This window comes from Notamacropus eugenii, chromosome 5, assembly GCF_028372415.1.
Source record: "Notamacropus eugenii isolate mMacEug1 chromosome 5, mMacEug1.pri_v2, whole genome shotgun sequence".
Taxonomy (NCBI): Eukaryota; Metazoa; Chordata; class Mammalia; order Diprotodontia; family Macropodidae; genus Notamacropus; species Notamacropus eugenii.
Window position 1 is genome coordinate 202,740,811 of NC_092876.1, and position 15,490 is coordinate 202,756,300.

Sequence of the window (15,490 nt, forward strand, 5' to 3'; positions counted from 1 at the left end):
AACGAAGCAATATCATTACTAAACATGTATGCTCTGAGTGGCATAGCATCCAAATTCTTAGAGGAGGAGTTAAGGGAGTTACAGGAAGAAATAGACAGCAAAACTATACTAGTGGGGGACCTCAACCTCCCCTTCTCTGAACTTGATAAGTCTGACCTCAAAATAAACAAGAAAGAAGTTAAGGAGGTGAATAAAATTCTGGATAAGGTAGATATGATAGATCTCTGGAGAAAACTGAATGGGAATAGAAAGGAATATACCTTTTTCTCAGTGGTACATGGCACATATACAAAAATTGACCATGTACTAGGGCATAAAAACCTCACAATCCAGTGCAGAAAGGCAGAGATAGCTAATGCATCCTTCTCAGATCATATTGCAATAAAAATTATATGTAATAAAAGGCCATGGAAAGATAGACCAAAATTAATTGGAAACTAAGTAATCTAATCCTAAAGAAGGAGTGGGTTAAACAACAAATCATAGAAACAATCAACAACTTCATTTAAGAGAATGACAATAATGAGACAACCTACCAACTCTTACAGGATATGCAAAAGCAGTTCTTAGGGGAAGTTTTATATCTTTGAATGCCTACATGAATAAAATAGAAAAAGAGGAGATCAATGAGTTGGGCATGCAGCTGAAAAAGCTAGAAAAAGAATAAATTGAAAATCTCCAAGTAAATACCAAATTAGAAATACTGAAAACCAAAGGAGAGATGAATAAAATTGAAATTAAGAAAACTATTGAACTAATAAAACTAAGAGTTGGTTTTATGAAAAAAACCAATAAGATTGATAAATCTTTGGTCAATTTTATTAAAAAAAGAAAGAAGAAAACCAAATTACCAATATCAAAAATGAAAAATCCAATGAAGAAGAAATTAAAACAATAATTAGAAATTACTTTGCCCAACCATATGACTATAAATTCAACAATCTAAATGAGATGGATGATTATTTTAAAAAATATAAATTGTTCAGATTAACAGAAGAGGAAGTTGAGTACTTAAATAACCCCATCTCAGAAAAAGAAATTGAACAATCCATCAATGAATTCCCTAGGAAAAAATCTCCAGGGCCAGATAAATTTACAAGTGAAACTCAGGGACTATATGAACACAATTATAAAACACTTTTTGCACACATAAAGTGCAAATTCACACAAATAAAGATCTAAGTAAGTAGAAAAGTATCAGTTGCTAGTGAGTAGGCTGAGCCAATATAATAAAAATGACAATTCTACGTAAGTTAATTGACTTATCCAGTGCCATACTAATCAAACTATCAGATAATTATTTTCTAGAGCTAGAAAAAACAATATCAAAATTCATCTGGAAGAACAAAAGGTCCAGAGTATCAAGGGAACTAATGAAAAGAAATGCTAGGGAAGGTGGCCTAGCTCTACCAGATCTCCAATCGTATTATAAAGCAACAATTATCAAAACCACTTGGTACTGGCTAAGAAACAGAAGGTTAGACCAGTGGAATATGTTAGGTACTCAAGACACAGTAGTCAAAGAATATAACAATCTACTGTTTGATAAACCCAAGGACCCCAGCTTCTGGGATAAGAACTCACTGTTCAACAAAAATTGCTGGGAAAACTGGATAACAGCATAGTAGAAACTAGGCATATTTTGCTATTTGGGTTAGTCTATTTTTTAAAGTGTTATTTTCTTCAGTTTTTTTGGCAGTCTCCTTTAGCAAGCTGTTGACTTGATTTTCATGATTTCTTGCATCACTCTCATTTCTTTTCCCAATTTTTCCTCCACTTCTCTTACTTGATTTTCAAAATCCTTTTTGAACTCTTCCATGGCATGAGACCATTGCATATTTTTTTGGAGGTTTTGGATGTAGAAGCCTTGACTTTTATGTCCTCATCTGAAAGGATGAAAGAAAATACCTTTTCACCAAGAAAGTAACCTTCTATAGTTTTACTTTTTCCCCTTTTTTGGGCATCTTCCCAGCCAGTTACTTCACTTTTGAGTCCTTTGTCAAGTGGAGGGTATACTTTAGGGACCTGTAAGTTCTCAGTTCCTCCAAGGTGGCACAATCAAGGGAGAGGAGTTTGCTCCTCTTCTGGCCTGTGCTCTGGTCTGTGAGCAACCACATGCACTCTTTTCTGCCCTGCAACTGTGAGTGGGGTTCCTTCTTCACAGCCACCACCAGCTTCACCATGCCAGCGCTCCTCCTCACCCCAGGATCGCCACTCAGAACTGAGATCCAGATCAGCTACTAGATTCCCCCAGTGTCTTTAGGCCAAGGGCTCCAAAAGTGAATGTTGCTGCTGCTGCAATGCCTGCCACTGCCCTGGGGCCAGAGGTGGGGCCCAAGTGGGCTCCTTTCTCACCCAGCTGAAAGTGCTTTCTTACTGACCTTTGAATCTGTCTTTGGCATTTGTGAGTTGAGAAATCTGGGAACTGCAGCTGCTACCTGCGATTCCACACCCTGAGGCCTGCTCCAGTCCTGTCCTTGCTGTACTGTGTGGCCAAGGCTGGGCTGTGCTCTGAGCCCTATGTGATAGACCCTTCCCGTTGACCTTCCAGGCTGTCTTGGGCTGGAAATTTGTTTCACTTTGTCAGTTTGTGGCTTCTGCTGCTCTAGAATTTGTTTAGAGTCACTTTTTACAGGCATTTTGTGGGCTAAGTGGGGATAGCTAGCACAGGTATGTCCCTCTACTCTGCCATCTTGGCTTCCTTTTTTCATTCTTTTGATTTTGTTTTATTGTTTCTTGATGTCTTATGAAGTCACTAGCTTCCACTTACCTAATTCTAATTTTTAAGCAATTACTTTCTTCAGTGAGCTTTTGTACCTCCTTTTCTGTTCTACTTTTTAAGGTGTTCTTTTCTTCAGTGAATTTTTGTACATATTTTTCCATTTGGAAAATTCTGCTTTTAAAGAAGTTATTCTCTTCATTGGATTTTTGTACTTCTTTTACCATTTGGTCTATTCTGCTTTCTTTAAGGTGTTATTTTCTTCAGTATTTTTTGCACCTTCTTTACCAAACTATTGACTCTTTTTTCATTATTTTCTTACATCGCTGTCATTCCCCCCCCCCCCCCCCCATTTTCCTCTTCCTTTTTAATTTGATTTTTAAAATTCTTTTTGGGCTCTTCCACGAATTCTTTTTTTTGTGGAGTGTGGGGGAAATCTGACACCAATTTATATTTTTTCCTTTGAGATTTTGCATATAGCTATTTTGATTCTGTTGTCTTCTTCAGAGTTTGTGTTTTTATTTTCACTGTCACCAAATAACTTTCTATGGCCAGGTTCTTTTTTTGTTGTTGTCATTTTCTCATTTTCCCAGCCTATTTCTTAACTTTTAACTTCATGCTAAAGTTTGGTTCTGTTCCCAGAGTAGAGGGTATGTGTCTCAAGCTTCAGATTTTTTGTGCTGCTGTTTTCAGAACTAGTTCTGGAAGTCCTTAAGTTTTTAGTTTTCTGAGCTGTGGTCTAAGAAGAGGTGTAATCACTAATTTCTTGAACTATGCTCTGGTTGTTGAGCAATCACAAGCATTCTTTTCTGCCCTAGAACTGTGACCAAGGTATCTACTCCACTGTGGTTGCATGCTCTAGTGTGTTAGTGCTTCTCCTTGCCCTGAGACTATAATGCAGAATTGTATTTAAGTAATGAAACAGACTCCTCTTCAAGTGTCAGCAAAGGATCCCCTGTAATATCCTTCTGACCAGTAATCTTATCCCCTTACTGTGGATGGACTGAGAACTCCGGAAGACATTGCTGCTAGTTCATCCCCAGGCACTGCTGCTGGCTTGCCAGGGCACAGCCTGTACTACACTATGTTCCACTTTCACCCTAGTGCTGACCCTCTAAGTTGCCTTGAGCTAGAAAATTGTTCAATCCATCCTTTTGTTGATTCTGTTACTCCAGAATTTGTTTTGAGGCATTATTTTAAACTTGTTTAGAGGAGAATTTGAGAGAGCTCAGTCAAATCACTGCTTTTATTCTGCCGTCTTGGCTCCTCTTTCTCAGCTTTCAACTTTTTAAAAAAGTCAGAACAAACAATATTTTAAGAAGCAGATCCCCAAGATAATGGTTGAACTCCAACAGCACTATATATCTCTTTCGAAATCGAGGAAAAACTTATACTAGTGGGGAGGATAACCATATAATTACCATGTTGTTGTCTATATATGGAAATCAAGTGTCACAAAATATACAGCTCAAAGAGAACTCTACTTTTTTTTAGGTTCAGCAAAAGATTTATTATCTAGTCACTGTGTCAGCTGTGTGTTATTTTATCCATCAATGTTTAACCATCAAGTGGTGCTGTGAGCAAATATCACATTTCCTGATCATATTCATAGGAAAACTCCAAAGCTAGGATTCCCATACTGCTCATTCTGGGGGTATGGGCAATCACTCTACTAGGTAGAATTGCTGAACTTTCTATAGCTCTCAGGGAATAAATCACTTTCTGTCCTTCAGCTCTATCTCCTTGGGAAGAGAGGATGCCAATTCTTTTCTAGTAGTATGAATCACTAGATAGTTATCCAATCAGAAGTCAGCTCATATGCCCCCACCTATGGCAAACCCTACTCTTTCCCTGAACATAACAATGTTTCCTGTACCCTGGCCACATGAATTGTCTGAAATCTAAAGGTTAAGTGATTTGCCTGTGAACACATAGCTAGTTTCAGAGTCAAAATTCAAACTTAAAGATTTCCAATTCCATGTCCAACATCATCAGTCAATACAATACGCTGAGTTCCATCCACCATATTATACTGCCTCTTTTTCTTATATCTTTATTATCTATTACATGGGGCAAATATATACGGAATTGAAGTAGATTACATTTTCCTTCAGCAGCATTATTCTCTTTTATGGGAAGTCTAGCTTTACCTGCATGTCCATTTCCTTGGCTTTTCAGGGGCCCCCATTTTGGTAACCCATCTAGACTTGCTGTTTTAGTAGAGCTTTCAAGGTGCCTAACATATTGGTGTAGAAGTAGATATAGTTTACTAAACATTTCAGTTAACTAAGATTTAATTCATAATTCCTCAGGCAGTCTCCCTCAAGCCTATAAAGAATAATGTGTACTATATGGAACTTTTATAAACTGTAAGAATTAATACCAAAGACCCATGTATAGTCTAATTTCCTCAAACTCACTTTATCAACACATATCTTGTCACATAACCTATAGTGTGTGTGTGTGTGTGTGTGTGTGTGTGTGTGAAGCTGAGTTGACAGACATTTATTAAGCACTTACTGTATGCCAGACTTTGTGCCAAGTACTGGGAATACAAATGCAAGCAGTAAGATAGTCCCTGCTCTTAAGTAGCTTATGATAATGGGAGAAATGACACGTAAAAGGAAGTTGAAAAGGCAGGAGGTGTCAGGGACAAGGAAGTATGGTAGAAAAAGCCCAGAGAGTCAGCAAGGGAGCTCAGGGAGGAAAGAAAATCTGACTAACCTGGGTTCTTTCCTCAAAATGGAGGTTTGGGAGGAACCAGTCATTGTGGTTCATTGAGGGTAGGCACTGTCTTTTGCCTCTTTTTTATGTCCCCATTGCTTAACACAGTGCCTGGCTCATAAAAGAAGTCTAAAAAATGTCTGATCAGAAGGGTAGGGTAGTGATGATTTTTTAAAATAATTTTTATTTTCTCATCACTTTCTTTTCTGAATATATTCCTTCCCTTCTTCTCTCTAGTGAGCCATTCTTGTTAATAAAAATTTAAAAAGAATGACAACAAAAGCAGTTTAACAAAACTAACAAATATATCAAGTGAATCTGACAGGTTATGTAGTATTCTACCCCTTAGTCCTCCACTTTTGCAAAGAAGAAAGAGAGGTTCTTTTTCTTATCACTTCCAAAGGCCAATCTTCTTGATTATTATAATTACATAGTACTCACTTTAATTTTATGTTCTTTCCATTTACACTGTTGTAGCTATATGCAAACCCATATGGATATACATTTATTTTACTGGTGTAGCTTCATACTGCGTAAGTTTTGCCATCTTTCTCTAATTATTCATATATTTTTATGGTGCCACAGTTTGTTTAGCCAGTCCCAAGGGATAAGAACCTACTTTGTTTTAATTTTTGGCTACCATCAAGAGATGATATAAATATTTTGTTTTATTTTTAAAAGCAGAATTCCAAACTGCTTTCTGGAATTATTTGACTGACATTTTCTCCAGCAGTGCATCAATATGTCCATCGTTCTGAAGACTCTCCCACGCTGATTATTTCCACTTTTTGTTATCTTTACCAACTGGCTGGGTATAAGGGAAATGTTAAAAATTATTGTGATATGCATTCTTCTCTTTATTAGTAATTTGGAACAGGTTTTCATATGGTTGTTAAGGGTTTGCGATTCTAATTTTGAGAACCCTTTGTGGATATCCTCTGACTCTTTATCTGTTGCTGAATGGGACTGCCATGTATTATAAGATTTCATTTATCTATGTCAGTTTAAAAGGTATGTAAGCAAATTAGCATAATTGCATACAAGGGTAACAATGAGGTAAAGTAAAAATAATTACAGTTTAAAAGAGACTTTGGGGTTACTGTTATCTTAACCTAAAGGTATGGTCATAATGGTAATGATTTTTGACACACTGGAAAGTCTTCCAGTGAGTGAGCTGCACTGGGCAAGGGAAGCCTGTTAGCATTATAATGAGTTGCTATTTGTCTTGCTTCCAAGTAGGGTTTTATCTATCTGTTTGGTTATAATTTTGGTCAACTAAGGTGCATATTGCACTTAATTAAAAAACCCAAAGTTTACTTCTAGAATTAAGCAATAACTTGGCACATGAGATTCTATTTCTTCTTCTGCTTAATTCTATCCCTGTCAGGGAGGAGTTTGTTTTTGGAATAATTTGTGTAAGAAGGAGGCCATCATTAATGGCTACAAAATAAGTCCTAAACATTACAGAAAGATCAATAAGTTAGTTGAGAAATGAAAAAAGAGCCCTATGTGAAAATGACCCAGTTTAATAAAGATAGCATTGCAGAATGGATGCTATGAAAAAGTAACATTTTATTATAGGGACTTTTCATTTTCTTTTATCAAATTTCAGAGACTTAAGAGATATACCTTTCATATTGCTTTTCCTATCACTGTATTTAATGAAATGAATTTGCTTTCTTTTTCCTGAACTGCTGGAATAGTTAGTCAGTCAACAAACATACGTTAAATCTACTGTGCACCAGGCATTATGCTAAGCACAAAAAATATGGAAAAATAAAATGCAAAAAACGTCCCTGCTCTCAAGGGACTCATATTCTAATGGGGAAACAAAATGGAAATAACTAGCAATATACAAGATATATATAGAGTAGATGGAAGGCAACCACAGAGGAGATAGCACTAATAGCTAGGGAAACAAGAAAAGGACTCATACAAAAGGTGAGATTTTACCTGAGTCTTGAAGAAAATCAAGAAATCTAAGAGAGGTAAAAAGGAAGAACACTACAGGAATGGAGAACAGCTATTGCAAAGATATGGAGACAGGATAAGAACTGTATGAAAAATAGCCAGATGATCAGGCTAGCTGGATAGTAAAGTATTTAGACAGAAGTAAAGCATAATGAAACTGTAAAGGCAGGAAGAGATCAGGTTATAAAGAGCTTTAAATGCAAAAAAACAATAAAGCATTTCATTTGGTCCTGGAGATAACTGAAAACCATTGGAGCTCAGAGAATGCACGGGGTAAGTACAAATGGACATGGGGGATGACATGTTCAGATTTCTGTTTTAGAAAAATCACTGTGGCAATACAGTGGAGGATTGATTGGAGAGTGGGGGAAAAGACTTAAGGCAGAGAGACTATATGGAAAATTACTACCATAGTCCAAGTAAGAAGGGATGAGGGACTGTACTCAGGTGGTGCTTTGTAAGTAGAGAGTATGGGAACTGAGATGCTGTGAAAGTACAGATAACAAGCTAACAAAGGGGAAAATGGTGAATTCTGTTTTGGATATATTGAATTTCAGATATCTATGAGATATGTTTGAGATTTCTAAAAGGCAGTTGGGTAGTATAGGATCTTCGCTCTGGAGAGAGACTAGGGTTGGACATACAGATCAGCCACATGGAAATGATAACTGAACTCATCAAAGCTGATGAGATTACCAAGGGGGAGAGAACAGAGATTAAAGAGAAGACCAACCAATACAGAGCGTTAAAGAACATCACATTTATTGAGTGTGAAATGGATGAAGAACCAGGCAAAGGATACCAAAGAATGATCAAAGTTTGCAGGAGAAGCAGGAGAAACAGGAGAAAACAGTTTCATGAAAACCCAGAGAGGAAACAGTATCTAGAAGGTGACTAACTGAGTCAAATGCTGCAGAAAGGCCAAGAAGGACCAGGACCAGGATTGAAAAAAGGTCACTAATTTGACAATTAAGAGATTACTGTAAATTTGGAGAGAACAGTTTCAGTTGAATGATGAAGTTAGAAGCTAGACTGTCAATGGTTAAAAGGAATGAGAAGAGAGGAAATGTAGTTATTATTTTAAAAAAAAAATCCATTAAAAGAGAAATCTTTTTTAATTCAAGTTTTTCAATAAACAAAATAAATCTGTTTTGTCTCCCTTGAAACCTCCTCCTCCCACTGAAAAATAAAGGGAAAAAAACTTTGTAACAAACATGCATAGTCAAGCAAAACAAGTTTCTACATTGGCGATGTCTCAAAAATATATGTCTCAATCTGCACCCTGAGGCCCACACCGCTCTGTCAGGAGATGAGTAGCATGTTTCTTTCTCAAAGGGTTTAGCCAAAAAGGGAGAGTTATAGGAAGATAGTCAATATTGATGGTAACAGGATCAAGGGAAGGCTTTTAAGGATGGGGAGTCATAGGCATATTTGTAGGCAGCAAGGGAGAAGCCAGTAGACAGGGAGAAATTGAAGAAAAGAAAGTAGAAATATAATGGGGGCAATCTGTTAGAGAATACAGAAGGGGTAAGGATCAAAGATACATGTAGAAAAATTGACCTCAGCAAGGAAAAGAGTCACTTCTTTATCCAAGACAGGAGTGAATGAGGAAATGCTGAGGGAACATGTCTGAGTGAGGTGAGATGAAGAGAAGGGGAAACTCTAGCTGAAGAGCCTCAATTTTTTCCAAAAATGTCAGGCAAGATCTTCAGCTGAGAGGGTAGCAGACTTGAGGAGAGCTGAAAAGGTGTCAAACAGATGGTGAATCAATCAGGAAAGGCTGGAAAGGATTGCTTTGCTGCAGCGAGGGCCCAGTTGAGATTAGTTAGCATAAATTTGCAGTGGACCCAGTCAGTAAATTTTCATGATTTATTCCAGTTTGGTTCAGCAGCAGATGAATAGGACTAAAGGAGAAGGATGGTGAGAATAATCAATGGTTGAGATTTGTCAAGGAATGATCTATGATAGGACAAGGGTGCAAGGAATTTGAAAGCAGAAAATAGTATAGAATTGAACTGGTGTTAAGATATGGAAGAGAGAAAAATATAGCCAGTACAGCAGTGAGAACTAGGAAAAAACTAAACAGTAAAGGGAATACAGATCATGATGAAGATGACGGACAAGGTTGGGAGTCCTAAAGTAAAGGGGAAAATGGAATGATAAAGGATTATGGTGAGATAAAAAAATTGAAAATCATGAACATGGAAGTTGGACACTTATGGTTGATGGTAAAATCAAGTGTATGATCATCTCTGTGTGGATATCTGAAATAAAGTGGAGGAACAGGTCATGGGAATTGAGTATATTGAGTATGTAGAAAGTTAGGGTATTTGAGGGGGCATCAATATTTATTTTGAGGTCCCTTAGTATGAGGAAAGGAGCTAAGGGGGAGAGAAAGACTGAACCAGACACTGAACTCACTGAGGAAAAAAGAATGCCTTGGAAATCAGTAGACAATGGTAACCAAGACCTTGACTGGGTGAAAAATTTGGATATTGTGAACCTCAAAGGAGGAAAGGTTGCTGAGTGATGGTGGCAGGGATAGAAGCTGGGAGTGGAAATGAAGAGTATGGAGTATTCCAAGCTCCCCCACTGTGACTAATGAGTCATGAATATGAGAGAAAGTATAGCCAGTACTGACTTTTGAGGGAAGTAGTGTCATTAGAATCGAACCAGCTCTCCTTATGTCAAGTTATTTTGACAAGCACTTATTAAGTGTTTACTATGTGCCAGGCATTGTGCTGAGTGCATTGGATACAAAGAAAGGGGAAAAAAATCCCAGTTGTCAATGTGCAAACAACTATGGACAAACAAAAACTGTCCAGGATAATAAGGTGGAGATAATCTCAGAGAAAAAGAACTACGATTAAAGAGGATTAAGAAAGCCTTCTTGAAGAAGGTTAGACTTTAGCTGAGACCTGAAGGAAGCCAATAAAGCCAAGAGGCAAAACTGTGAAAGGAGTTCCAGGCATGGAAGATAACCAATGAAAATGCCCAAAGTCAAGAGATGGAGTGTTGTATGCAAATACCAGTACTGAGGCCAGGGTCTCTGGATTAAAGAGAATATGGCAGGGAGTAGGAAGGAAGGTAAGGTATTAGAAAAGACTGGAAACGTAGGAAGGTTTGAGTGAGTACCAAAAGATGAAAGGAGGAAGAAATTTAAGATGAAAGAAAGTTTGTTAATTGTTAATTTCAAAGTTTTACCTTGTACTCATTGGACTGTCACAGATGTCAAAAGAGGAAAATGTCATATTGGAAGGGCTTTGGGAAAAGAGGCACATTAGCACACTGCTACAAGTGGTGATTTGTTCTCTGAAGTTTAGAGTCAGTTAAAGGGCTGCACTTGAGGACCTGGAGGGCCACACATGTGGCCTTGAGGCTGTACCATCCCTGGAACTCTAGCTGTTCTACAAATCTTATAATTTGAAACTATGCTCCTGATGTTATTAAACTGGGTATGAGTTGATTCCACTATACCACCACTAGGCTAATATCCCAAAGAGATGAAATAAAGAAAAGAAGAAAGCACAAAAATAAGTATAGCAGCCCTTTTTAGTAGCAAAATTTGAAAACTGAGGGGGTGTCCTCCCACTGGAGAATGGCTAAACAAACTGGGGTATATCAGTGTAACAGAATATTACTGTGTCCTAAGAAATGATGAAGTAATCAATTTCAAATGAAACTGGGAAGGCCTTTATGAACTGAGGCAGATCGAATTGCATAAAACTAGGATAACAAGTTATGCAGTGAAAACAACCTTGTCAAGAAAAGTAACTTTAAATGACTTATCACTGAAATAACAAATGAGTCCAGAATACTGAAGATGAAAAACACTACTTATCTACTGCCAAAGATAAGATGAACATAAAATGGAGAGAGATAAATATATTTTCTGGTGTGGCCAAGGTGGAAATTTTGTTTTGTTCAATTATGTGTGTTTATGATAAAGTGGTTCTTTTTTCAAAATTATTGTTGTTTGATGGGGTAATGGAAGGGACAGATTGTAAATGCATGCAAAAATAAGTTAAAATTTATTATTTTAGAAAAAGAAATGTGTGTGAAAGGGGACAGAGAGAGCATAAATATGTAGTGTTGCATAACTGTTGTACTGCCCTTCAGTTTTGCTTAATTGCTTCCTTTTATCATAAATGAAAGTTCAATGGAGGAAGGTATGGAATGCAGAATATCAGGAAAGCACTATAGTTTAAATAAGAAAAGGCATGAATAAAACTTAATTAAATAATTTTGGGTTGCAATTATTTAAATTTAACTAGTGAATTTTAACACATTAACATTATAACAGCTTCATAGTTATTTTATCCATTCTCATCACATTTCTTTGTGTGTTCATTCATGTCCATTTAATTTTCTTTTTATATAGCAATAGATAGTATACTCTCCATTCTTTTGTTTGCATTTTTGCCCTTTGCATTATTCCAAAAGGAACTTTCCACACTTTCATTTTTATAGTTGTCAATTTTAATTGCATCATTCTAGTCTATTGCATTAATTTTCCAGAATTTGTAACCATTCATATTAATAATTGATCTCAACTTCTAAATCTTGTACATCTTTTTGAAGGCAACAAATCAAAAATGTATTAAATGTCTACAGTGTGCTAGATACTGTGTTAAGTGCTAATTTTTTTCTGTAGTTTTTGAACACTGACCACCCTCTTATCCTGAATACATGCTTTCCTTAATTATTTTCCAAGAACATGTTCTCTCATTCTGAAATATAGAAACATTTTAAAACATAAAAAATATTTTTAAAACAGATTCACAGAAGGGTAGAGTCAAGATGGCAGATTAAAAGCAGGGACCTGCTAGAACTCTCCCTCCAAACCCAGTCAAATCCTGGTAAAAAATAACTCTAAACAAATTCTGCAGAATCCACAGAATAATGGAGTGAAGCAAATCTCTAGCCCAAGACAGCGTGGAAGATTGATGGAAGCATCTACTGCACTAGGCTGGGAGCAGAGCCCAGTTCAGCATGGGCCACTTTGGAGAAGACTGGACTTGAGCAGGTCTCAGAGGGATTGAACCACGGGCACCTGTGGTTCCAGACTTTACAACCCTGAAATTCTGAGGACAAATTGGAAGGCCAGTGGAAAAAAATCTATCAGATCTATGTAAGGGAGGAGAGTGGTCTGGTCCCAGCCCCAGGGTGGTGGAGGGGACAGAAGAGCCTGTAACAGCTGTAGCAGCAGCAGAGGGAGCAACTGTTTTGGGAGCTCTAGGCCCACAGATTGTGGGGGGATCTAGAGGCTGACAGTATACCCTCCCAACCCCACCAGAAGCAGAGCTCAAAAGTCAAGAAATTGGCTGGGGAAATGAGCAAAAACAGGGGGGGAAATCCAACAATAGAAACTTACTTTGGTGACAAGGAAGATGGAAACATACAACCAGAAGGAGACAACAAAGTCAAAACTCCTACATCCAAAGTCTTCAAGAAAAATATGAATTGGTCTCAGGACATGGAAGAGTTCAAAAAGGATTTTGACAATCAAGTAAGAGAGATAGAGGAAAAATTGGGAAGAGAAATGAGAGTGATGCAAGAAAATAATGAAAAATGAGTCAACTGCTTGCTAAAGGGGACCCAAAAAAAGCTGAAGAAAACTATACCTTAAAAAACAGAATAACCTAAATGGCAAAAGAGATCCAAAAAGTCAATGAGAAGAAGAATACCTTAAAAAGCAGAAATGGCCAAATAGAAAAGGAGATCCAAAAGCTCACTGAAGAAAAATAATTCCTTCAAAATTAGAATGGAGCAGATAGAAGCTAATGACTTTATGAAAAATCAAGAAATTATGAAACAAAACCAAAAGAATGAAAAAAAATAGCAGAAAATGTGAACTATCTCATTGGAAAAACACCTGACCTGGAAAATAAATCCAGGAGAGATGATTTAAAAATTGTTGGACTACTTGAAAGCCATGATTAAAAAAAGAGCTTACACATCATTAGACAATATAATTTCAAGAAATTATCAAGGAAACTGGCTTGATATTCTAGAACCAGAGAGTAAAATAGATATTGAAAGAATCCACCAATCACCTCCTGAAAGAAATCCCAAAAGGAAAACTCCTAGGAGTATTGTAGCCAAATTCCAGAGCTCCCAGGTCAAGGAAAAATATTCCAAGTAGCCATAAAGAAACAATCCTTTTCTTTCAAGTATTGTGGAAACACAATCAGGATAGCACAAGATCTAGCAGCTTCTACATTAAGGGATTGGATTGGTTGGAATATGATATTCTGAAGGTCAAAGGAGCTAGGATTAAAACCAAGAATCACCTACCTGAGTATAATCCTTCTGAGGGAAACATGGTCATTCAGTGAAATAGAGGACTTTCAGGCATTCTTGATGAAAAGACCAGAGTTGAATAGAAAATTTAATTTTCAAATACAAGAATCAAGAGAAGCATGAAAAGGTAAACAGGAAAGAAAAATCATAAGGAACTCACTAAAGTTGAACTGTTTACATTGCTACATTGAAAGATATTATATGTAACTCTTGAGACTTTTCTCAGTATTAGAATAGTTGGAGGGATTATATACATACATACATACACACATATATGGACAGAGGACACAGGGTGAGTTGAACATGAGGGGATGATATCTAAAAAAATAAAACTACGGGGTGAGAGAAGAATATATTGGGAAGACAAAGGGAGAAATAGAATGGGGTAAATTATCTCTCATATAAAAGAGGCAAGAAAAAGGTTTTTCAATGGAGGGGAAGAGGGGGAAGTGAGAAAGAGTGAACCTTACTCTCATCAGATTTGGCTTAAGGAGGGAATAACATGCACACTCAGTTTGGTATGAAAATCTATCTTATACTACAGGAAAGTAGGGGGGAAGGGGATGAACAGGGGGTGGGGGGAATGATAGAAAGGAGGACAATTGGTAGGAGAGGATAATTAGAAGTAAACAGTTTTGATGAGAAATAGGGTCAAAAGAGAGAATAGAATAAATTGGGGGCAGGATAGGATGGAAGGAAAATATAGTTAGTCTTTCACAACATGACTGTTAAGGAACTTTTTTGCATGACTACGCATGTATAACCTATATCAAATTGTTTGCCTTCTCAGTGAGGGTGGGTGGGGAGGGAATAAAAGAAAGAAGGTGGAACTCAAAATTTTAAAAATGAATGCTAAAAATTGCTTTTACATACAAGTGGGAAATAAGACATACAGGCAATGGGGTATAGAAATCTATCTTTCCCTACAAGAAAATAGAGGGGAAGGGGATAAGAGAAAGGAAAGGTGTGATAGAAGGGAGGGCAGATTGGGGGAAGGGATAAAGAATGCACATTGTCTTGGGGTGGGCGGAGGGGAGAGATGAAGAGAAAATTTGGAACTCAAAAGCTTGTGGAAGTGAATGCTGAAAACTAAAAATAAATTAATTAATAAAAAACAAATAAAAAAGTTCACCAACCCCAGTTTCAGACTCTAGAACAAGACTTCTGTCACCCTAGAAAAGGGCAATTTTATTCACAAATATTAAACATTATCATTCTCACTTTATTCTCATCTAGCTTTGTTTTGCTAAAGTCATTAACATCACTTCTCCTGAATGTTCCTCCAGTGGATGAATAAAGCATTTATAAATTAAGGCTGCCTAAGACAGTCATGAGATCTTTCTTTTCCTCTCTTATAGTTAAGGCCATGGCCATTAAGGATGGCGATGGTCTAGGGGTAGCTTCCTTCTTGATAGCTGGGGCTTGCTATTGATATGCTGGAGTAGTGGGATTCCTGCTGGCAGGTGTCTAAAAAGGGATTCATTTTCCTGCTGCAAAATCCCAAGTCCTGTATTCAGGTGACATTAACAGATGCTCGGGCACTGGGTCTTGAATGAATTGTTCTCATAATCTTAGCAAGCTCCACAGGCATTCTCCTTAGTTTTGATGAATGCTGAAATGTATTTCTTAATTGCATGCCCCATATTGCTCCATGCCGCAGATTCAAAATGCTCCTGTTGTGTTGCTTCTTCTGTAGCAGGGCTACTTATTATGTAATGTAGAGTCAGAGAGGTAGAATTGATATTTAATGATTCCTTGCAATAATATGAAATG

At 37.2% G+C, this 15,490-nt stretch overlaps 1 protein-coding gene across 11 annotated transcripts in view; it reads right to left on the reverse strand.

Moving 5' to 3' along the window:
* Positions 1-15,490, reverse strand: part of STARD13 (StAR related lipid transfer domain containing 13) — a 750,665-nt gene that overhangs the window by 482,477 nt on the left and 252,698 nt on the right. Inside the window, exon 2 of one of the 11 annotated variants that reach the window (XM_072616425.1) lies at positions 1,787-1,886. The exons of the other annotated variants lie outside the window; for them this stretch is intronic. Coding sequence (XP_072472526.1) covers positions 1,787-1,837 — 51 coding nt within the window. The 5' untranslated portion in view covers positions 1,838-1,886. The remainder of the gene's footprint in view (positions 1-1,786; positions 1,887-15,490) is intronic. 11 annotated transcript variants of the gene reach the window in all.